Consider the following 23,325-nt stretch of genomic DNA (forward strand, 5'->3'; position numbering starts at 1 on the left):
AAGCATTTAAAGTATTTTTAATTTTATTATGTTTAAACACAAAATAAAAATATTTCTACTTTTAATTTTTGCTTTTTTTATTTCTTTTTTTTTTTTTTTTTTTAAAGTTAATGGAAACCACTCATTAATATACGTCATACAATTTGATTCGGAAGTCGTCATGGCGGGAATGGCAAGATGGCTAAATAAGAGGAAACAACAAAAACCTGCCATAATATCTATACATATCAGCTGGATTCAGATTTGTCACTATCTTTGCAAATTTTTTTTATTTTTTTTTATTTTTTTTTATTAATTATTTTCTCAACCTTTTTTAAGGTAAGATATATTTATAATAAATAAATATATTTATAATTTTCTATTTTTATAAACTACTTATATTAATTATGTATAAAAAATATGTATATAATTTTTTTTATTGAGGATATTTTATAGAAGTATAGTTTAAAAATATTTAAACATATTTTAAATTTATTTTAATCAAAAATACTTTACAAGTTTGTTTGGTTTTTATTTCAAATAAAAAATACTCTTTGTCCCATAAGTATCAATTTTTCCATTTTAATCTGTCCCATAACAAAGTATTCATTTTTTTTTAGTAATTGTACTATCTACTTAACATTATAAATACCCTTAAAACTTACAATATATCGCACAAATGTCATTATTTTTATATCACACAAACAAGGTTATTTTAGTCATTTATATTTTATTCCTACTACATCCCAATATAATACTAATATTTCTAAAATTACATGCAAAAAGCAAATGAATATTTAGTTACAGGAGATGGAGTATTTAATCTTTTCACCATCGAATTTTTATATTTTTTGGGTATGTTTTTAATATGAATATATTTTTTTTTCTACCTTTTGTTTTATAAAAAATAATATAATATTTTATTTTAAAAAACCATTTTTTTTAATCACAATTGAAAAAATATATAACAATAAAATTGTATGATAACTAAAAAATACTATTCAATCCTCAATTATATATAATATATATATTACATTTTTTTATATAAAATATTAAATCAAAATACTAATTAAATAAAAATTAAAACAATATTCAACAAATTTGTTTGAATCCCTAATTCGACTCATGAGTTTGATAAATTCCCAACAGCTTCGAACTTAACTAATTTATGTCATCTGAAATTGAGGATGTTGGAGAAAAATAAATTTAATTTTAATTTTTAATTTTAATTTTAATTTTTAATCTGTTCATATGGTTGTCGTGATGAGTCACGAAATTCTTGCAGGTTTTAAGGATGGACAGCAGCAATTCATCAGAGTGGAGAATATACACAGTTAGCCTGCACTCATATATATATACATACATACATACATATGTATATATATGTCACGTTTATCACCTCACACCCCTCTCTCTCTCTCTCTCTCTCTCTCTATGCATGTCTTCTTCTTCATCTTCTCAGTCACAGGATTTTGTTTTATATAAAAATATTTAAATAAATTTATATATATATTAATATAAAGCTGAGTGACACTCACAGAAAAGGAGATGAAAACAAGGGAATAAATTACAATATAGGCTGACTGTGTACATATATTAATTAAAATGATTATAAAAAATAAATATTTTTTCGTTTTATATTTGAATGCTTGCTAAGTTGTATAAATACAATTTCACTCTAAGTGGTTGTGGTGATAAAAAAAACATGATAAAATCAATTGATTAAATTAAATTTAAAAAAAATAATGAATATAATTTGGAATAAAAGATGAACATAGAGGAGAGGGGCTCACTGCCCAACACCCACAAAAGCTCAAAACATGTCAATTCTCCATTGCCAAGGACCAACTTTCTGCATGCCTCATTCTTGCAATTTCTTCCATTCCATTCACAAATATATATATATATATATATATAAATTGCAGAATTACTTCCACTACATGCGTTATTAATTAATTAATTAATTAAAAAATAAAAATTTGAAAAACCCTTAATGGGCAGTGAAGAAGGGTACTGTTACTGTGAGAGAAATTTATTATTCATGGGCAGTGAAGAAGGCCTTTAATTCCCTCGTTCAGTACTTGTGTTTCCATTCCATTCTTCTTCATCATCTTCTTCTTCTTCTTCTTCTTCACTTCTTCTGTTCCTCTGCAACATTACTGCAAGTGCATCTATGTTGTCAGATTCTGACACAAAAGTCTGACCCTGAGTTGCCTGATTGAGGGAGACACATTGTGGCAGTAAAGAAGAGAGTAGTTCTGCCACCCTGCTCTCCTCTCTCTCTCTCTCTCCCACCATATCAGATACATATCCAAATTAATTTAATTTCTTGCATAACGGTCCAAAATCCTTCAGCACAGTGATGACAAGATTTAGGGCTTTTTTCTCCACAGATTCATTTTTATCTGATCCTACCTGTAATTTTACCTGTAATTCTGCACTACTTGTCCGATTTAGAAAATTACATCACATTGGATCTTCAGTGTTTGAGTTTATACAATAATGGAATTCGATTCGAGGGAAATTCGTTCTTAAATGCAAAGCTGAGAAATTGTTGCAATAATTGAAGAAACAATAACCAATTCAATGTTTGCCCAAATTTAGGTTTTTTAGTAGTGAAATCTTTAAGTATAGAACTGATTTTCAGCTCCCAGAAATGCAGACAGCCGACTAATTAACTTTAATTTTTCTTTAAATAATTACAGACAGATGAAGATCATATATTCATACAATTTACTGTAATTTGCTCTTTAGACTGCTGGACCACATCAATTAAAGCGAAATAAGAATCAGAAATGATGATGATGATGAAGAAGACTAATTAATATATATATATATATATATAACCATGATTCAACAACTGATCTGATAGAGACACTCGAAAATTACCAAATAAGAAAATACGAAAGCAGATTTGAGGTGATGAACAAACACCACGTCTGATTAAGGCAGAGAATTAAACTGAGCCAATTGATCAGCACTCCACGACTGAATTCCACTCCAGTTCCTAATTGTGCTGCTAGCTGTTGCCGCCATTGCCGCCGCCGTTGTTGTCGTCGTCGTCGTCGGATCCACCGCCGCCGCTGCAGTTAACGTTGGGTAGGGTTTATCAACAAACCGCTCATTCACCATATTCACATACGGTGTAATCATCGGACAGGATTGATCTGGTTTTTTGGAGGTGTCAATCTGATGATTATCGAACAAATTCGGCTGTGGCTTGTCGGCGAAGGCGAGCATAGCCAATCTTTGCTGCTGCAGCTGCCAGTGGAGGTCTTGGTTGATCGAATTCAGCGACTCGATCGAGCTCTGAAGATTCATGGATCCCATTTCCAAAAACCCTGAACTGAACCCCATGAGAGGGTCGAGCTGTTGGGGGAGACAATTGGGGGCCGCCGGAGAAGCTAGGTTTCCCAATTGGGCGTTCGGACTGGCGAGCTGGAAATCCATGGCGGTGGAGAGGCCATGGAAGAAGGACTTGAGGCCGCCGAGATCGGAGGAAGACGACGATCCAGTGCTGTTGGAGTCCTTGGCGGGGAGCTTGAGGGAATACTTGACGGTCTTCTTATTCTTGCGGCAGCCGCCGCCGATAGGGACGTTGCGGAGGGCGCCGCCCTTGGTCCAGTAGCGGCGGCAGGTCTTGCAGAAGTAGCGCGGCTGGGAGAGGTTGTAGTTATTGTAGTAGCAGAATTTGGTGTTGGGGGAGTCGCACCTGGGGCAGAGGAGCGGCGGCTCTTGTGGCCGCGCCGCCGATGGGGATCTGGTCGCCGCCTGCCTCGGCTTTCTGCCGGCGGTGAGGATGCTGCTCTCGAGCGACATGATGGTGTTGGGGGGGTTGATCGGAACCCTAATTAAGTCGCCGGAGAAGACGAAGAAGTGAGTTTAATTTGGGGAGAGGGGAAGATGCCGATTTGATTACATGAACTGATTTGTCATTGTGATGATGATGATGATGATGATTGGAAAATGAGAGAGCACTGTTGATTTGATTATTTGTAGCTACAATGGAGAATACAGATAGATATCATATGAAGAGAGAGAGAGAGAGAGAGAGAGAGGGGAGGAGGGAGAGAGAGAGATACAAGCATGAAAGGTGACTACCTGTATATATATATACGTGTATACATACAACAGCCAGATAATACGTATTTTTATTTAATATAGTATATATGTATTGTCGATTATTTGCCCGAATAAACGCGTGTAAAACACGCACATAATTTGCAATTATTAATCTGAATCAGCATGTACAAAACAAGCGCATGACATATATTTAGTTTTTTAACCAAATAAATAAGCACGTATAAAGCACGCGCGCAATTTGTAATGATTTCTTTGAATTAGCATGTACAAACCACACGCATGACATATATTTAGTTTTTTAACCCAATATATAACCACGTATAAAACACGCGGGCAGTTTGTAATAATTTGTTTGAATCAGCATGTATGCATAACATATATATATTTAACCCGCGCAATTTGTAATGATTTCTCTGAATCAACATGTATGTATAACATATACTCCCTCCGTTCCGCAAGAAGATTGCCATTTGGTTTTTGCATCATTATACTTAACATTAAAAATATCCTTATATTTAAATAATTACTCGACAAATATCATTGTATTTGTACTATAAGAGACTAATAAACGTATTTTTGTCTTTTTCTCTTGATTTCTACTGCATAACGCAAAAAGACAACCCAATAAATAAGCACGTATAAAGCACGCGCGCAGTTCGTAATGATTTCTTTGAATCAACATATACAAACCACGTGCATGACATATATTTAGTTTTTTTAACCCAATATATAAGCAAGTATAAAACACGCGTGCAGTTTGTAATAATTTGTTTGAATCAGCATGTACAAAACACGCGCATAACATATCTATATATATTTTTAACCCAACATATAAGCACGTATAAAACACGCGCGCAATTTGTAATGATTTCTTTGAATTAGCATGTACAAACCACACGCATGACATATATTTAGTTTTTTAACCCAATATATAACCACGTATAAAACACGCGGGCAGTTTGTAATAATTTGTTTGAATCAGCATGTATGCATAACATATATATATTTAACCCGCGCAATTTGTAATGATTTCTCTGAATCAACATGTATGTATAACATATACTCCCTCCGTTCCGCAAGAAGATTGCCATTTGGTTTTTGCATCATTATACTTAACATTAAAAATATCCTTATATTTAAATAATTACTCGACAAATATCATTGTATTTGTACTATAAGAGACTAATAAACGTATTTTTGTCTTTTTCTCTTGATTTCTACTGCATAACGCAAAAAGACAACCCAATAAATAAGCACGTATAAAGCACGCGCGCAGTTCGTAATGATTTCTTTGAATCAACATATACAAACCACGTGCATGACATATATTTAGTTTTTTTAACCCAATATATAAGCAAGTATAAAACACGCGTGCAGTTTGTAATAATTTGTTTGAATCAGCATGTACAAAACACGCGCATAACATATCTATATATATTTTTAACCCAACATATAAGCACGTATAAAACACGCGCGCAATTTGTAATGATTTCTTTGAATCAGCATGTATGCATAACATATGTATATATTTAACCCGCGCAATTTGTAATGATTTCTCTGAATCAGCATGTATGTATAACATATACTCCTTCCGTTCCCGCAAGAAGGTTGCCATTTGGTTTTTGCATCATTATACTTAATATTAAAAATATCCTTATATTTAAATAATTACTCGACAAATATAATTGTATTTGTACTATAAGAGACTAATAAACGTATTTTTGTCTTTTTCTCTTGATTTCTACTGCATAACGCAAAAAGACAACCCAATAAATAAGCACGTATAAAACACACGCGCAGTTTGTAATGATTTGTTTGAATCAGCATGTACAAACCACGCGCATGACATATATTTAGTTTTTTAACCCAATATATAAGCACGTATAAAACACGCGAACAATTTGTAATAATTTGTTTGAATCAACATGTATAAAACACGCGCATAACATATCTATATATATTTTTAACCCAACATATAAGCACGTATAAAACACGCGCGCAATTTGTAATAATTTCTTTGAATCAGCATGTATGCATAACATATATATATATTTAACCCGCGCAATTTGTAATGATTTCTCTGAATCAGCATGTATGTATAACATATACTCCCTCCGTTCCGCAAGAAGGTTGCCATTTGATTTTTGAGTAATTATACTTAACATTAAAAATATCCTTATATTTAAATAATTACTCGACAAATATCATTGTATTTGTACTATAAGAGACTAATAAACGTATTTTTGTCTTTTTCTCTTGATTTCTACTGCATAACGCAAAAAGACAACCCAATAAATAAGCACGTATAAAGCACGCGCGCAGTTCGTAATGATTTCTTTAAATTAGCATGTACAAACCACGTGCATGACATATATTTAGTTTTTTTAACCCAATATATAAGCAAGTATAAAACACGCGTGCAGTTTGTAATAATTTGTTTGAATCAGCATGTACAAAACACGCGCATAACATATCTATATATATTTTTAACCCAACATATAAGCACGTATAAAACACGCGCGCAATTTGTAATAATTTCTTTGAATCAGCATGTATGCATAACATATATATATATTTAACCCGCGCAATTTGTAATGATTTCTCTGAATCAGCATGTATGTATAACATATACTCCCTCCGTTCCGCAAGAAGGTTGCCATTTGATTTTTGAGTAATTATACTTAACATTAAAAATATCCTTATATTTAAATAATTACTCGACAAATATCATTGTATTTGTACTATAAGAGACTAATAAACGTATTTTTGTCTTTTTCTTTTGATTTCTACTGCATAACGCAAAAAGACAACCCAATAAATAAGCACGTATAAAGCACGCGCGCAGTTCGTAATGATTTCTTTGAATTAGCATGTACAAACCACGTGCATGACATATATTTAGTTTTTTTAACCCAATATATAAGCAAGTATAAAACACGCGTGCAGTTTGTAATAATTTGTTTGAATCAGCATGTACAAAACACGCGCATAACATATCTATATATATTTTTAACCCAACATATAAGCACGTATAAAACACGCGCGCAATTTGTAATGATTTCTTTGAATCAGCATGTATGCATAACATATGTATATATTTAACCCGCGCAATTTGTAATGATTTCTCTGAATCAGCATGTATGTATAACATATATTCCCTCCGTTCCGCAAGAAGGTTGCCATTTGGTTTTTGCATCATTATACTTAACATTAAAAATATCCTTATATTTAAATAATTACTCGACAAATATAATTGTATTTGTACTATAAGAGACTAATAAACGTATTTTTGTCGTTTTCTTTTGATTTCTACTGCATAACGCAAAAAGGCAACCCAATAAATAAGCACGTATAAAGCACGCGCGCAGTTTGTAATGATTTCTTTGAATTAGCATGTACAAACCACGCGCATAACATATATTTAGTTTTTTAACCCAATATATAAGCACGTATAAAACACGCGCGCAGTTTGTAATAATTTGTTTGAATCAGCATGTACAAAACACGCGCATAACATATCTATGTATATTTTTAACCTAACATATAAGCACGTATAAAACACGCGCGTAATTTGTAATAATTTCTTTGAATCAGCATGTATGCATAACATATATATATATATTTAACCCGCGCAATTTGTAATGATTTCTCTGAATCAGCATGTATGTATAACATATACTCCCTCCGTTCCGCAAGAAGGTTGCCATTTGGTTTTTGCGTCATTATACTTAACATTAAAAATATCCTTATATTTGAATAATTACTCGACAAATATCATTGTATTTGTACTATAAGAGACTAATAAACGTATTTTTGTCTTTTTCTCTTGATTTCTTTTGCATAACGCAAAAAGGCCATGACAACCTTCTTGCAGAACGGAGGAAGTATATATATTTAACGCAACATATAAGCACGTATAAAACACGCACACAGTTTATAATGATTTATGTGAATCAACATGTACAAAACACGCACATAACATATATATATATTTAACCCAACATATAAGCATGTATAAAACACGCACGTAGTTCATAATAATTTCTCTGAATCAACATGTACAAAACATGCGCATAACATATATATATTTTTAACCCAACATATAAGCACGTATAAAACACGCACGTAGTTCGTAATGATTTATCTGAATCAACGCATATAAAACACGCGCGTAGTTCATAATGATTTATCTAAATCGGCTCGTACAAAACACGCGCATAACATATATATTTTTTTAACCCAACATATAAACACGTATAAAACACGCACGTAGTTCGTAATAATTTATCTGAATCAGCACGTACATAGCACGCGCATAACATTTTAACCTAACATATATTGTTAGTAATGATTTGTTGGATATATATAAAATGCATGCATAGCATATATTTTTATTTAACATAATATATATTGTTGGTGATTATTAGCTTCAATCAATGCATATAAAATACGCAAATGGCATATGTTTTTATTTAATACAGTAGATATTCTGTCTGCCTAAATCACTACATATAAAATACGCTACAATACATATATTTATTTAACATAATATATGTTGTACTATATTGTGCTGAAATGAACATAAATATTACTCCCTCTGTCCAAAACACCCTACAATATTTATTTTTTTGTTTGTCCCAAACTTACTGCAACATTTCCAAATTTAGAAATAATTAATAATATTTTTATACATATATTAATATACACTTCACTTTATCCCATCACATCACATCACTCAAATAAAAAAAACAAATAATTATTTCTCTCTCCAATCACATAACTTAATATCCAAATTATCTCAAATTACCATACTTAATACTCCTCACCTAAATTCCCGTGCCAAACACAAATATTGCACGATGTTTGAGACGGAGGGAGTACTATATAGAAACATATTGTGATATATATATTGTATTTATATTATGTTAACATTATAGTATGATGTATGATCTTATATCAAAAATATATATTATACGACTATATGTACATGTTTAATGCTTTGATTAGAAGCATAAAAATGGAAATAAGATCCAAAAATTCAATAGAAACAACACACATAATCAATTTGAAGAATAATAAGAATGAAATGATATAAAGACAATTAATTATTGAAGCAAGATCAACAACAAAAACCTATGTGACCAAATTATAGACGACACACAGGAACAATATGCTAGTAGTTCTCCGGTCATTAAAATTTGTGTGTGTGTGTGTGTTTTTTTTTTTTTTAAATTTGTCATCTAAAGATATATATATTTTTTATTTTTAGTAAAAAATTAAATTATTTTTTGTATTTTTTTACTATAGAAAATAAAAAATAACTAAAAACATGTATTCATGTTAAAATTCATGTCTAAAAATTTAAGCATATTTTTAAGTAACGAAGAAAATACTAAAGAAGTAACATTAAAGTTGTATTCACTTGTCGTTTCATTTATTCTTGAAAAATAAAAATAAAAATTACATTCATTGTATATTTAATATCAATTTATCAAAACTATCAAAGAATCCAAAATAATCAAAAATATGATAATAATATCAAAATTCAAGTAAACAAAAAGCAATTTCTTTCTGAGAATTTGAATGAACTCTAACTCTTATTGATCTCTATGATTTCGATCGATAGAATTTGTTTTGCTTTTAATTTATCATTTTCAATATGTATTGTTTTTAACAAAAATAATTTTTTTCATAAAATATTTAAAAATTAATAAAAATAAATATTTTAATAATACATTCACATTTCTTAACAATTAACAACAAAAACTCCAAAAATTCATCAATACTAACTTCTTTTTTGTTTTTTTGTTTTTTTTTTTTTTTTTTTTGTGAATAAGAAAAGCAAGAAAGATTGAAGAAACCATGATTGCATTTTGCTACTATTATAAAAATACTAACTCAAGACTAGTATGATATTATCAATTTTGTATCTAATTCAAACTTTTGTTATCCTCCTCTAGCAAAATATAAAATAAAACAAAATGCAATAACATGGCTTAAGACCATCACAACAAAGTACTCCCTCCTTTCCATATGACAGTACTCTATAGGATTTTGTAATAAATTAAAAAATAATAGTGTATTTTATTGATCAGTGAAAGTGTATAAGATAGTTTCAATATTCTTGCACTTTGTATTTTATGTATATGTGTAATTTTATATTTGTAATTTATGTAAAAATTTAAGGGTATTTGAGTATTAGTGTATAGTTACTTCTACCATAGTAGAAAAAAGATACTTTTAGATAAGACAAATAAAAATAGTAAAAGAATACTTTGAATTAGAATGAAGAGAATAATAAATTATAAAATTAAAAATTCGATCGAGAACACACAAGAAATAATCAATATGAATCACCATACTTATATCATATATAAAAGTGGTATTTTTTAAAAGCGGCAAAGGTATTTTGAGGTATATAGGAATGACATTTAAGAACTTGGGATTTGATATTCTGAAAGCTCTTTCTTTGAATCTTATACGATTTGCAGACTCGGATATGATTGGTTATTGCAATTATCAAGGAAAAACATATGCTCTGTTTAGATATGAATTTTGAAAGATATTCTCTCCGTCTCACTTACCATGTTCGAGTTATTATCAAATACAGGAATTTAGACTAAGTATATTAGTAACTAATTAAAAATGTATCAGTAAAAATAATTATTCTATGATACAAATTATTATAGATTAAGATTAAGATAACTAATTAATCTAATTAAAATTTAAAAAATATAAATTAAAAAATTTAAAATGAAATTAATGTGTGAAATCATTTTTAATAAAAGAACAATGATACGAGATGTGGTACGAACAAAAATGACAATGTGAACACGTTACCTAAGATGAGATAGAGAAAGTATTTGGTTTGAAAATTTTATATTTGAATTGTTTTAGATAAATTTTTTATTATAAAAATTTATATAATAAATTATACAACTTTGATATATCTTTGGCATATATCAAATTCAAAAATTTCTCTTTTACATATTTGCTTTAGTCAACAAATCTAAAAACAATAAATATTTGTTCATTTTTAAATTCATTTTGAATCTTATCAACCATCAAACAAAATTTTGTTTCACAAGTCTCATCACAATTACATATTTTTGCACATTCATCACAAAAATGTGGAAAATCTTTTTTTAAATATCCGAAGATATATATATATATATATATAGCATTTAGGGATAATTTCTAATACAACATCATTAATATATTTAATACAAGATTTTAATAGTTCGACCATTTTAAGAGAATTTCCTTCAATTTTTGAACCCAACCCTTTGTTATGACCAGAGAATGCATAAGCTTGAAATATAAGTTTTCTAAATGTTTCAATTAAAAATCTCAACTGTATTTTATTTTTTAAAAAATTTGTTCGAAATTTTGTTTTTCAATCAATTGCTTTAAATGAAATAGTTAATTTTTTTAAATCTTCGTAGCATCTAACAGAAAATTTGTGAGCTAAAATAAAATAAAATATTTACCATCATAAGTTAAAAAAGAACAATCTTTACTTATGTTCAAATTTCAATTCCTAAATCTCTTTATTTAAAATTTATCCGATCTAACTCTTCCAAATAGCTTCTTAGTGAAAAGATATTTGGAAAATAATAAACAACATCACTTGGTGGAGAATATTCAAGGCAAAATAAGTTATTTAACGATGTTATTTGAAATCTACAATGATGTCTTTTTTGGAAAATGCATAAATAATTCAAAAAAGGTTGATAAGGTCCAAGATTGATATAAATTCTTATTTTGTATTACTTTGAAGCTGGATAGTCCTATATTTGAATCAGGATTATAGAATCAGGATTTGTCTCATTTATTTTCTTCGATTCATAAATATTTGATTCTTTCATGTTTAACTTTTAAATACTTTAATGGTGATTTTTTACTCTCATTCAAATCATTGCACTTTGAAATTTCTTCATTTGATCACAATTCTAATTCTAGTGCAATGGCACTAGTTTTTTTCCTTTTAAAAAACTAGTATATAGTTTTTCTTTAAAAATTTTCACCACATCTCAATAATCAATCTGAAAATATAAATAATATCAATTGTAGTAAAAACAACTCAATAACTCAAATATTTTTCAATATCTTCCATTCTTAATTGATTAGACTAAAGTAGAGATATTTATAAACTTTTTATTCTGTCAGAGAAGAAGAATAAATAAATAAAAAAAACACATTTTTCATTTGATATTTATAAACTGATATGGAGAATCTGTCTCGTGTGTTTCAATATATCTTCCATATTGAATACATAAAGTAGTTACAATAATAAAAAATAAAAATGACGTATTGATTTTATTTATTCAACTACTTATTGAATTCTTATTTGGATAGTGCATATTTCCATATAGAACAGTGCAGTATAAATATATTTATTATGATCAGAATATGTACTTGTCTTATGTACTTCTGTCTTATTAAATTAACACTATATTGATTCAACGAGTTAACATGAAAATCAGAGCATTATAAAATACTGGATAAATTGTCTTTTTAGTTCCGTAACTGGATTTTCTATCCATTTTAGTCATGTAAGTGGAGCATGTCGCAAACTAGTTTCATAAGTGAAAAATTTTCGTTGTTTTAGTCCTTTGGTGCCGGAGACGCCCGCATGGTTCGCCGGAAGTGACGTGGTCAGCGACTGGGAAATAGGACCCCAATTCCTACTCACTGAGTGTAAACGACTCTCTTCGGCTCACCTGGCGGACACGTGGATTTTTTTTATTTTTTTTATTTTTTTAAATTTTTTTAAAAACTTATTTTTCATTTATTTTTATTTTATTTGCATTTTTTTATTTGATTCAATTAAAAAAAATTAAAAATAAATGAAAATAAATAAATAAATCCACGTGTCCGCCAGGTGTCACTGATCTCGAGACACCTGGCGGACACGTCATCTCCGGCGAGCCACGCGGGCGTGTCCGGCACCGGAGGACTAAAACAGCGAAAAATTTTCACTTATGGAACTAGTTTGCGACAGGCCCACTTACGGAACTAAAATAACAAGGAGGTCCAGTTACGGGACTAAAAAAACATATTACCCTAAAATATTTTATACTCGTTTGCAAATTTGAAAGGTCCCAAAACTTATGCATTGCATATAAAGAATACGGGCAAAATAATCAAAATAAATATCAAATTTTTATATTTATACATTTATTTATTTATTTTCATTACACTCTCAAGCATACATCCAAACAAATTATTCTTCAATATATAAACACACACCCCCTCCAAAAAAACAATTAACAAATAAAGCCTCGCGTTATTTAGCAAATGCAGCTGATAGAGCACCGGAAAACACTGCTCCGTCGCCGGCGGCAAAGCTCCAGCGACGATTCGACCCCATATACGACCAAAACCTTACTCGACCTTCAATGATTTCGCCACATCGACGACGAAACGGTACTTGACATCGCCTTTGGCAAGGCGTTCGAAAGCAGTGTTCACATAGTCGATAGGGATGACCTCGACGTCGGCCACTATGTTGTGCTCGGCTGCAAAATCAATCATCTCTTGTGTCTCTTTGATCCCTCCGACGGCACTGCCCGATATCGACTTCCTCCCTGTCAATAAAAAGGATCTTGTCGAGGAACTATCCATCCATCAATTGAGAAAAACGGAACAGAAAATGGATACAAACCGGCAATGACATTAAATGCCGGAAGCTCCAGAGGCTTATCGGGAGCGCCCACCAGGACAATCTTCCCACTAGGCTTCAATAGACTCAGCAACGGCGCTAGGGGATGGTGCGCCGCTACAGTGTCAATGATACCATCCAGCGTCCCGGCTGCAGCCTAAAATTATCGACAAAATCAGTATATGGCAAACAATGGAGATAACATGGCCATTGTAGCTGTTGCTAGACTATGTAATATGTATATAACGATGTGTATCCCTACCAGCTTAAACTTTTAAATGAAATGATCATTTAACGTAATATTTGAGCAGAACCTCACGCTCCCCTTTCGTAAAAAATTGTCAACGTACAAGATTTGTGTGTGTGGTGTAAGCATTATATATGTATATAATGACGTTTATTCTTACAAGTTTAAACGTTAGGTGAGATTGTCATTTAACATGATATCAGAGTAGGACCTGACGCAACCCGTTTCGTAAAAAAATATCTACATGCATTACTCGCAAGATTCGTATATAGTGTAAATTTAGGGTTGCAGATCTTGTGCTAATACGGCCAAGTCAGCAAAGTACTGATTTGACCGAATCTTATATGAGTGACCAGCAAGTACAATATATGTTGTGTTAGAAGAAAATATATATTTGTATTATAATATAATTATATGATATTTAATAAATATGCTGAAATATATATAAATATATACTGGTTACTATGTGTTGACTTGAGCGGATCAGGCTGATCCATGCTCATATATATAATGATTTTAATATATATATTTAAAACAGTTAAATTTTTAGGTGACATGGTCATTTAGCTTTACCTGAAGTTGCTCGGGGTTCTTGCTGATCAAAAATTCATCAGCACCAAGATGTTCGAGGGCCTCCTTCTTCTTGCTATCCGATGTGCTGATAACCGTCACTTTAGTACCGAACGCCTTGGCAAACTTCACGGCGACATGGCCAAGGCCGCCAAGACCAACCACGGCAATATGAAGTCCAGGCTTGTCGAGTCCAAAGTACTTCAGGGGACTGTAAGTCGTAATGCCGGCACAGAGGAGAGGGGCGCCAGAGTCGAGGGGAAAGTTCTCCGGCCAGCGGATGACGAAATGCTCGTCGGCCACCATGACATCGCAGTAGCCGCCGTACGTGGTGGTCCCGTCGGGGTAAGGGAAGCCGGCGGTGAATACTTGCTTAGAACAATAGTTTTCGAGATCGTTCGAGCACTGGCTGCATTGGCGACACGAATCGATCATATAGCCGATGCCGACATTGTCTCCGGGCTTCACCTTTTTCACCTTGCCGCCGACCTCCGTCACAACTCCGACGATCTCGTGCCTGCATCGGAATTAAAAAATTTTCCAAGTTTTGATTTTGATTTTACTATTTAAATTTTCTCAAAAACATCAAATCAAACAATTATTTTTTATTTACTCCCTCCGTCCCGGTACAAGATTGCCGTTTACTTTTTATACGTAAATTTTTTAATATTAGTATTATAAAGAATTGTAGTGAAAAAGACGAAAATACTCCTATTAGTATTATGTAGTATAAAAATAACGACATTAGTGTAATATATTGTAAGTTGAAATGATATTTATTATGTTAAGTAGGTAGTACAATTACTAAATTAGGAAATGGTGACGGACAAAAATGAAAAATGACAACGTTTCGATAACATTTCAATAAGTATTTATATCATATCAAATAACTATTTCAATTAAAAAATTTTAGTGTTCAAAATCAAAACTCAAAACTAAAATTCCACGGGTAAACACACTCAGCTGTTTTTGCAGAAGATCTAACGAACAGAGACGATGAACAGAAGCAAAATACACAGCTACTTTCAGCAACATTATGTGATTCCATAAGCAAAACCAAATTAATTAAGCTCAACCAAAGCAAAATCCAATTCCGAATCCCTAATTTCAGCGAAAGCAGAGCAGAAAAGGTTTAATTGGTTCATCTCATAGTCATCTTAATTCTTACCCAGGAACAATAGGATAGCGACTGAATCCCCACTCGTTCTTCGCCATGTGAATATCCGTGTGGCAAACGCCGCAGTACAACACCTTGAACTGCACATCGTGCTCGCCGGTCGCCCTGTCACAAATCAGATCCCCAAATTTGAACAAATGAGCTCAAATCAGCCGAAATCGACAAAATTCAAACCCTAAATCGAAGGACGAGAAATAAAGCGGTTAACGGAGCAGTTACCGCCTGGAAAACTCGAACGGCGAAAGAATACCGGAATTGTCTCTGGCGGCGTACCCGTAGGCCTTCACTGACTGATTCTCTGGAGCTTTCGACATGATTCTGTTGCGATTTGTAATTTCCCGAGCTTCCGCACTGTAGGAAGAATACAAATTTGAGGAAGATATTTTGACGAAAGTCTGTCTAGCAGATTGATGAAGCTGGTGGGGGAATTTATAGCGGAGGCTCCACCAGTGTCCGCCATTGTGGATATGACGTTTTCCATGAGATCATTTCTCAAGAGATTAGTTTTTTGATTTGTTGTATGCTTTCGACGACATTGCTGTCTTTTTGTCAGAGAAAATATACCTTCAGCAGACGAATCGTCGATATACTTAATTATTTCATTTAGAGCCAAATGTTTTTAATTTAAAAATAGTACTACTATTATTTTTTTTAAAAAAAAAAAATCTACTGTATAAGGAAAATATAGAGTGTGACCAAAATATTCAAAATTCGAAAATTAGATTCGAACAAAATTGAAATTTAAAATTTGGCTTAAACTTTTCGGATTTTCAAATTAATTTGGATTGAATATTTGACAAATTTTGAATTTTCGAATCGGATCGATATACTTAAAATTCGAACTAATCTAAAATTTGAAATATAATATTTTAATGTATTTTTATTATATATTTAATATTTTATTAGAAAATATTATATTTTAATATAAAACAACTCAAAATTATTAATTATATTTTAATATATTTAATTTTTATTATTATACATATTTAATATTATAAAATAATAATAAAATTTAAATTTAAAAATTAAAAAAAAATAGTAAAAATATTTAAAATTTTATAATATATGGGAATCCGTAACATTGTCTGCAAACTACGCTATTATATGTGATATACTATAATAGATTCAAAACTAACAAACCAAGATTTCACTATATTATCCAGAGTTTAATCAGCCAACAACAAACAGAAAATGGATTCAAATACAGAATAGTGCTAACAGAGTATCTTGTTTTTCTTTCTTCTTCTTATTATTATTATCGCAAAATCCAAACCAAAATATCGTATCGTATCATATCATAAAATCTCAACCTTCACTCGGGTTTCAACGTTTTCGCGACATCGATCACGAACCGATACTTGACGTCGCCTTTCTCCAGCCGTTCCATGGCAGCATTCACGTAATCGAAGGGTATAACCTCGACATCCGGCAGTATGTTGTGTTTCGCCGCAAAATCGATCATCTCTTGAGTCTCCTTCAACCCTCCAATCCCGCTCCCCGATATCGACTTCCTGCCCGCAATAACCCCAAAAGCCGGGAATTCCAAAGGCTTTCCAGGAACTCCGAGCAAAACGAGCCTTCCATCGGGCTTTAAAAGACTCAGCAGTGGCGCCATAGGATGATCTGCCGATACAGTGTCGAGGATGCCGTCCAACGTACCTGCTGCAGCCTAGCAAAGAAGACGAAGAAAAAGAAACAAATTGTGGGTTCAATCGATTAGTAAATCCGATATTAGGCTCAGAAATGTTTACCTGCATTTGCTCCAAGTCTTTGCTAACCAAAAACTCGTCAGCGCCAAGAATTTCGATCGCTTCCTTCTTTTTACTAATTGAAGTACTGATAACAGTCACCTTAGTTCCGAAAGCTTTGGCAAATTTGACAGCAACATGTCCGAGCCCGCCAAGACCAACCACGCCAACGTGAAGTCCGGGCTTGTCGAGCCCGAAGTGCCTCAAGGGGCTGTAAGTGGTGATTCCGGCACAGAGGAGAGGAGCTCCGGCGTCGAGGGGGAAGTTCTCAGGCCAACGGATGACGAAATGCTCGTCTGAGACCATGGTGTCGGAGTAACCTCCGCGTGTGATGGTGCCATCAGTGTCGAAGGAGCTGTAAGTCATTATGAATTTGGAGCAGTGATTTTCCAGATCATTCCTGCATCGATCGCATTCACGACACGATCCTACCAAGCATCCAACTCCGACATTGTCGCCTACCTTCACCTTCTTCACCTTGCTACCTACCTCAGTCACCACCCCGACAATCTCATGCCTACGCCGAATAGTAGAAGTTAGTACATTCAAGAACACTAGTCTCCCTAGAATCAGCCATGGTGTAAGTAAGAAAATCGAAGAAAATGGTAGCGCTGGTGAAGGAATTGGAAAGGTGTTCTTTATCCTCAGTGCTGATTTATAGTTTTCGACAAAAACTGATCTAATGAGAGCTTTACAGAGAAGTGAAGGTAGCAACATAACAGAGCAAAATCCTATTCCAATATCAAACTCAAAAAAAGCCTCAAGAAGATTCAAAAATCTTAAGCAGATGTGAATTCCGAAAAGCTTTAATCGAGTAGATCGATCATTATTCTCAATTGCATATTTCTGAATTGAAATTAACCACACGCAAAGCAAATTCACTTGTTAATCAACGATTCAACCAACACGAAGACCTCAAGCAGTAGATTATGCATAAGAACACAGACACGGTGGTCTAGGGCACAGAATTCATTCCGAAAGCACGAGAAATCATTTCTGTGATTTAATACCAAACAGAGAGAATCGATTCATACCCAGGGACCAAAGGATACTGAGTGAATCCCCAATCGTTTTTGGCCATATGAAGATCCGAATGGCAGACGCCACAGTACATAACTTTGAACTGCACATCGTGCTCGCCAGTCGCCCTGCACCAGCACCGAATCGACGTTTCAAAATCCTCAGAAAAACAGCAGAGAAAGCCAAACTTGGAAAATACACGACTCGATTTTGTAAACTACATAATTCCGAAGCCAAATACCTCCTGGAAAACTTGAACGGAGAGAAGACTGCAGAATTGTCTCTCGCAGCCCAACCAAAGGCCTTCACCGGATGCTCTCTTTCAGGCGCTTTCGCCATTTCTCGGCGGCGATTGACAATGGTTGCAATCCCAGACCAGGCGCGACACGGTCACAAAAATCTGAAACTGTAACGGAAGCTTGCGAACAAGAGAAGGAGATACAAAGGGTTTATATAGCGAAGTCCGTCGCTACGGCGGGGTGACCTCATCGGTGATATCATCAATCAGAAATGACAGCCCAATCGCAATTGCAGTAGAAATTGGAAATGTACGTCGACCCCACCAGGGTGATAATGATTTCCAGTTTGCCGGCTGAATCCATCGTACGAATCCTCAATTGAATTTCCTTTTTTCACAAGAATTCTTTGGGGATGTGTTTTTTCGTGGGCATTTAATAAAATTTAAAATTAAGTTCGTTTAAATAGAAGTTTTAGAGCTTTTTGAAATTTTAAAAATCAAAACAATTAATAAAAAATTAATATTTGATTTGATGTTTTGCGATAAAAAAAATATATATTTATATGATATTTAAATTTTTTTATTTTTTATATTATATCAAAAGTTAATTTTATACTTCCTTCGTAATTTAATTCATTTATTTTGTGTTTTTTTATATTTGTATATTAATTATTATATCAAAATATATTACAAATCAAGAAAAGTGACAAAAAAATATTTTTATTAATGTTTTATAATACTAATATAATGATATTTGTAAAAAAATATACAAATATAAAAATATTTTTAATGGTAAGTACTATGAAAGACAAATGAATAAATTATTAAAGGATGAGGGAGTATTTAAATATCATTAATATTCATTTATATCACATCAACAAACATTCAAAACTGTATATGTTTGAGGATTTAGATTTTGTATATAAAAAATAATAAAATTAAGTTGAATATTTGTGTGATGGTAGTGCAATATTTTGGATATAAAATTAATTTTTAATAAAATATAAAAATAAAAACATTTTTATTTTGATATTTTTTGATTAAAAAAAGTTATTAACAATAAAAATCTTAGGAAAATTCCCAAAACAAAAGCGACTAATTCAATTATACATTTATTTTTCATATAATATATAGAAGAAAAATATTCAAACAATCCCATCATATCTATATTTATGTAGCACACGTAATAACTACAATTCAATTTTTTTTTACTACTTATAGAATAGTGAAATAAAAACAAACAAGCCCAAAGTCTCTTATAGTTTTAAAGAAAAAACTAAATTTGTCGATAATTATGGATCTCTTTGTTTTTTCACGTAATTTTAAAAATATTAATATTATATTAAAATATAAGTAGAAATAAAGTAAAAATGATCAAAATAATCTTATTAGTATTATGTGATATAAAGATAATGACATTTGTATAATATATTGTAAGTTGTAAGTGTATTTGTAATATTAAGTATATAGTACAATTATTAAAAAATGAAATTGATACTTTATTATGAGAAGAACTAAAATGAAAAAATAGATAGTTTGTTATAAAACGAAAAAATATTATGAATGGGAAGTATATATTAGCTGTAATATATATATATATATACTATTTTTAGAAAAAAACAACCATACTTGAATGTTATGGTTTAGTTAAGCCTTTAGTAGTTGAATACATTTGTTATTACTATGTGTTCCTGCTTACTCTTTCTCTAAGGATTACATTTACGTTTTGTATTATTATATTTGTATAATATTTTATACAAATATCTTTTTATTAGTATTATAAAATACTAATGGAAGTATTTTTGTAATTTTTTTTTAATTTATACTACATTTCGATATAATAATTAATATTTAAAGATTAACACGTAAAAAGTAAATGAGATTTTTAAAGTCGAAAGAAAATAGTATATAAATTTATGATGGAAAATAAGTCAAAGTGGCTATATATATTATATAAATTTATGATGGAAAATAAGTCAAAATTATAAATAGGAATAATGACTTTATGTTGGCCTCGTGGATGTTTTATTAATTCATGCTTGCTGTTTGTCAATATCCAAAGTTAGTATAGGTGTAGATGTAGGGCTAGGTTTTAGCTAGACATTTTTTTTCCTTCTTTGGTTGGGGTTGGAAAAATTAGATTTAGATTTTGTATTTAAATAATATTTAATTAGATATTTTGTGAGAAAAAAAATATATTCTCTCCGTTTGTTCTAAAGATTAAGAAAAATAAATATTTTATTAAAAAATTGATAAATATAAAAAGATAGTTGATGATAATTTTAGAAATTTAGTTACAAATAAATAAATAAATAAAAAAGAATGAGAGAGAATGTAACAAAAACAGTGATATTTTGTGTAAATAACAGTTAGAATAAAAGATCATAGTTAAATGTTGATTTGCTGAATTTACCAAAATTAGTAATAAAATAAATTTAGTTGACAAACTAAAAAAAAATGAAAATAAATTTAGCAGACAAAATACAAAATTCAAATAATAAAAGTAATGAAAACTTTGTCAAATATTATTGTGAACAACAATCTTAGCTCAATTACTTGACTCACTTGATAATTAAAAATCAAATACATGGACTTTAAGTGCTTATGAAATAAGCTATAATTGTTCTTGCTTAACAATGTATTCATCAAAGATTCGATCTTGGCTCATCTTCGTTTGTTAAAAAATACGAGTTTGAATTTTAATTTGAATGCTAATTAAATATATATTTCTTTTTTTTGTATTTGATTTCGCTCGGCTTGTTAAGAAGATTTCTATAATATTTATTTTATTTGAAATTAAATGAAATTTAAATGCAATTAATGCTAATAATTATTATTAGTATTTATCAACATTCCTATATAAAAATTGAAATTATGTAATTTCTTCCTCCAATTTCTATTGTCCTAAAGTATATTTGCACGATTTTTTAGGTAATTGTCTTTTTTTTTTATGAATTGACAAATTTGCTCTTAATTGTATGATAGAGATGCAAAATAATAAATACATAAAGGGTAAAAATGTAAAATTTGTATTTAAAAAAGGAAATAGACAATAATCGTTGGACGTCCAAAATAGAAAAGTAGAACATTAGTTTGTGGACAGAGAAGTATAATATTATAAAATATTAATTAAATTTTTTTGAACAAACAAAATCAACCATTCGCGAATAAATTTGAACTCGTTCGAGATAAATATATTTTGCAAACATATATAATGTATTTTACGAATGAAATAAATAAATGACAAAAATAATAATTGAGTATACGTTACTGATATTTTTTGCAATTTTTTTTTTGCAACAATCATACATAGAATATTTGTGCAAACCGTCTGCAATTTTAGAAATTTAGTTCATATTAGACTTAAATAGTTTATTTGCCCCATTTTTCCAACACATGCAATACATTTTAAAAACCCTATTAGGTCATTTACAATAAAATAATTATATTAGGGTCCATTTGATTGGATAAGTTTAGGCTTCAATGTGAATGGTAAATGAATAAATTTGAATTCTCCATTACAAATATTTCATAATTAAAATATATTGTTTTGTGGTAGTAAATAATTGAAATCAATATTAAAGAATATTTAAAATATCATAAGGGGTCAATTAATTTCAAATTGCAATTAATTTTGGAGATTTAAAATCCATAAATAACTAAGAAAATTCAAAATACTCCATCATTCCCGGATACCATGTCCGCTACACTATAGATACGGTATGTTAGGAGGGGTGTAATTAGTAGATAATTAAAAATATATTAGTGAAAATAATTATCCTATAATATAAATAATTATAAATTAAAATTAAGATAACTGATTAGTTTAATTAATTTTTTTTTTAAAAAAAATAAACAGTTTTAAATGAGATTAAAGTATATAATTATTTTTCAAAAAAGAAAGTGACATGGTATGTGAGACGAACAGAAACAGCAACGTGGACATGATATCTAGATATGAGTATATGATAATGTCAATTAGAATTAATGAATTTAATGTAGTGATTTAAAAGGCCTTTAATCCAAAATTTTCAAGCAAAGGGACTTTAGTTTTTCACCATATCAAATCTTATCTTCTTTCTATTACATTACTATTAAATAAATAAATAAATTTTATATTTATATTGAATTTGTTTATTCTAAAATATAAATTTAATAAATTACGTTACATACATAGGAAGGTATTTGTTTATTTCCAAGAGCAACATATGGCTTTATTCACCAACCAAACGTTTTTAGATGAATTGATTTTTAGATGAATTGATTTTTGGTGTGTGATATGAGAAATTGTGCGAAAGATATAAAATATATTATTTTAAATTAAATACTTTAATTTTTTTGACTTTTTGTTTATTTTTACTTTTATATTATTTTTAAATCGACAAATAATATACATATCTTTTAAGAAAATTTTATTTTTTAAACAAATTATTAAAATTATTTCACTCTCACATAATGAATTTGTTTGATTTTGATTTAATTTTTTTTTAAAATAATATTTTAATATAATATTTTGATAAAAAAATATACAAATAAAATAATAATAATTTTAATTTGAAAGTAATATAAAACAAAGTATAATTTATAGTATTTCTTTAA

General features: G+C 30.5%; 3 protein-coding genes across 3 annotated transcripts; all 3 read right to left on the minus strand.

Annotated features, from left to right (window-relative positions):
• Positions 1–2,705: 2,705 nt before the first annotated feature.
• Positions 2,706–4,055, minus strand: LOC127248692 (dof zinc finger protein DOF5.7-like). Its single transcript, XM_051271169.1, has one exon. It carries the CDS (start codon positions 3,796–3,798, stop codon positions 2,923–2,925), a length of 876 nt encoding a protein of 291 aa, XP_051127126.1. The 5' UTR covers positions 3,799–4,055; the 3' UTR covers positions 2,706–2,922.
• Positions 4,056–13,194: 9,139 nt separating this feature from the next.
• On the minus strand, positions 13,195–16,231 carry LOC127248879 (geraniol dehydrogenase 1-like). The gene is made up of 5 exons (XM_051271427.1): positions 15,940–16,231; positions 15,712–15,825; positions 14,547–15,060; positions 13,730–13,883; positions 13,195–13,652 (listed from the first exon to the last, which is right to left on the minus strand). Exons 1-5 carry the CDS (start codon positions 16,032–16,034, stop codon positions 13,450–13,452), a joined length of 1,080 nt encoding a protein of 359 aa, XP_051127384.1. The 5' UTR covers positions 16,035–16,231; the 3' UTR covers positions 13,195–13,449.
• A 621-nt stretch (positions 16,232–16,852) lies between these two features.
• LOC127248753 (geraniol dehydrogenase 1-like) lies at positions 16,853–18,927 on the minus strand. Its single transcript, XM_051271269.1, has 4 exons — positions 18,730–18,927; positions 18,503–18,616; positions 17,472–17,985; positions 16,853–17,389 (listed from the first exon to the last, which is right to left on the minus strand). Exons 1-4 carry the CDS (start codon positions 18,825–18,827, stop codon positions 17,033–17,035), a joined length of 1,083 nt encoding a protein of 360 aa, XP_051127226.1. The 5' UTR covers positions 18,828–18,927; the 3' UTR covers positions 16,853–17,032.
• Between the last annotated feature and the right edge of the window lie 4,398 nt (positions 18,928–23,325).

Source organism: Andrographis paniculata, unplaced genomic scaffold (assembly GCF_009805555.1).
Source record: "Andrographis paniculata isolate CXL003 unplaced genomic scaffold, ASM980555v1 Contig34END, whole genome shotgun sequence".
NCBI lineage: Eukaryota > Viridiplantae > Streptophyta > Magnoliopsida > Lamiales > Acanthaceae > Andrographis > Andrographis paniculata.

Excerpts from the sequence above, each read along its gene's own strand:
- LOC127248879 (XM_051271427.1), bottom strand. The coding sequence starts at position 16,034 with ATGTCGAAAGCTCCAGAGAATCAGTCAGTGAAGGCCTACGGGTACGCC. Across the intron at positions 15,826-15,939 it reads CCGTTCGAGTTTTCCAGGCG|GGCGACCGGCGAGCACGATG; the intron begins GTAACTGCTCCG and ends GATTTGTGACAG. Across the intron at positions 15,061-15,711 it reads CGCTATCCTATTGTTCCTGG|GCACGAGATCGTCGGAGTTG; the intron begins GTAAGAATTAAG and ends ATTCCGATGCAG.
- LOC127248692 (XM_051271169.1), bottom strand. The coding sequence starts at position 3,798 with ATGTCGCTCGAGAGCAGCATCCTCACCGCCGGCAGAAAGCCGAGGCAG.
- LOC127248753 (XM_051271269.1), bottom strand. The coding sequence starts at position 18,827 with ATGGCGAAAGCGCCTGAAAGAGAGCATCCGGTGAAGGCCTTTGGTTGG. Across the intron at positions 17,986-18,502 it reads CAGTATCCTTTGGTCCCTGG|GCATGAGATTGTCGGGGTGG; the intron begins GTATGAATCGAT and ends TATTCGGCGTAG. Across the intron at positions 17,390-17,471 it reads AAGACTTGGAGCAAATGCAG|GCTGCAGCAGGTACGTTGGA; the intron begins GTAAACATTTCT and ends CTTCTTTGCTAG.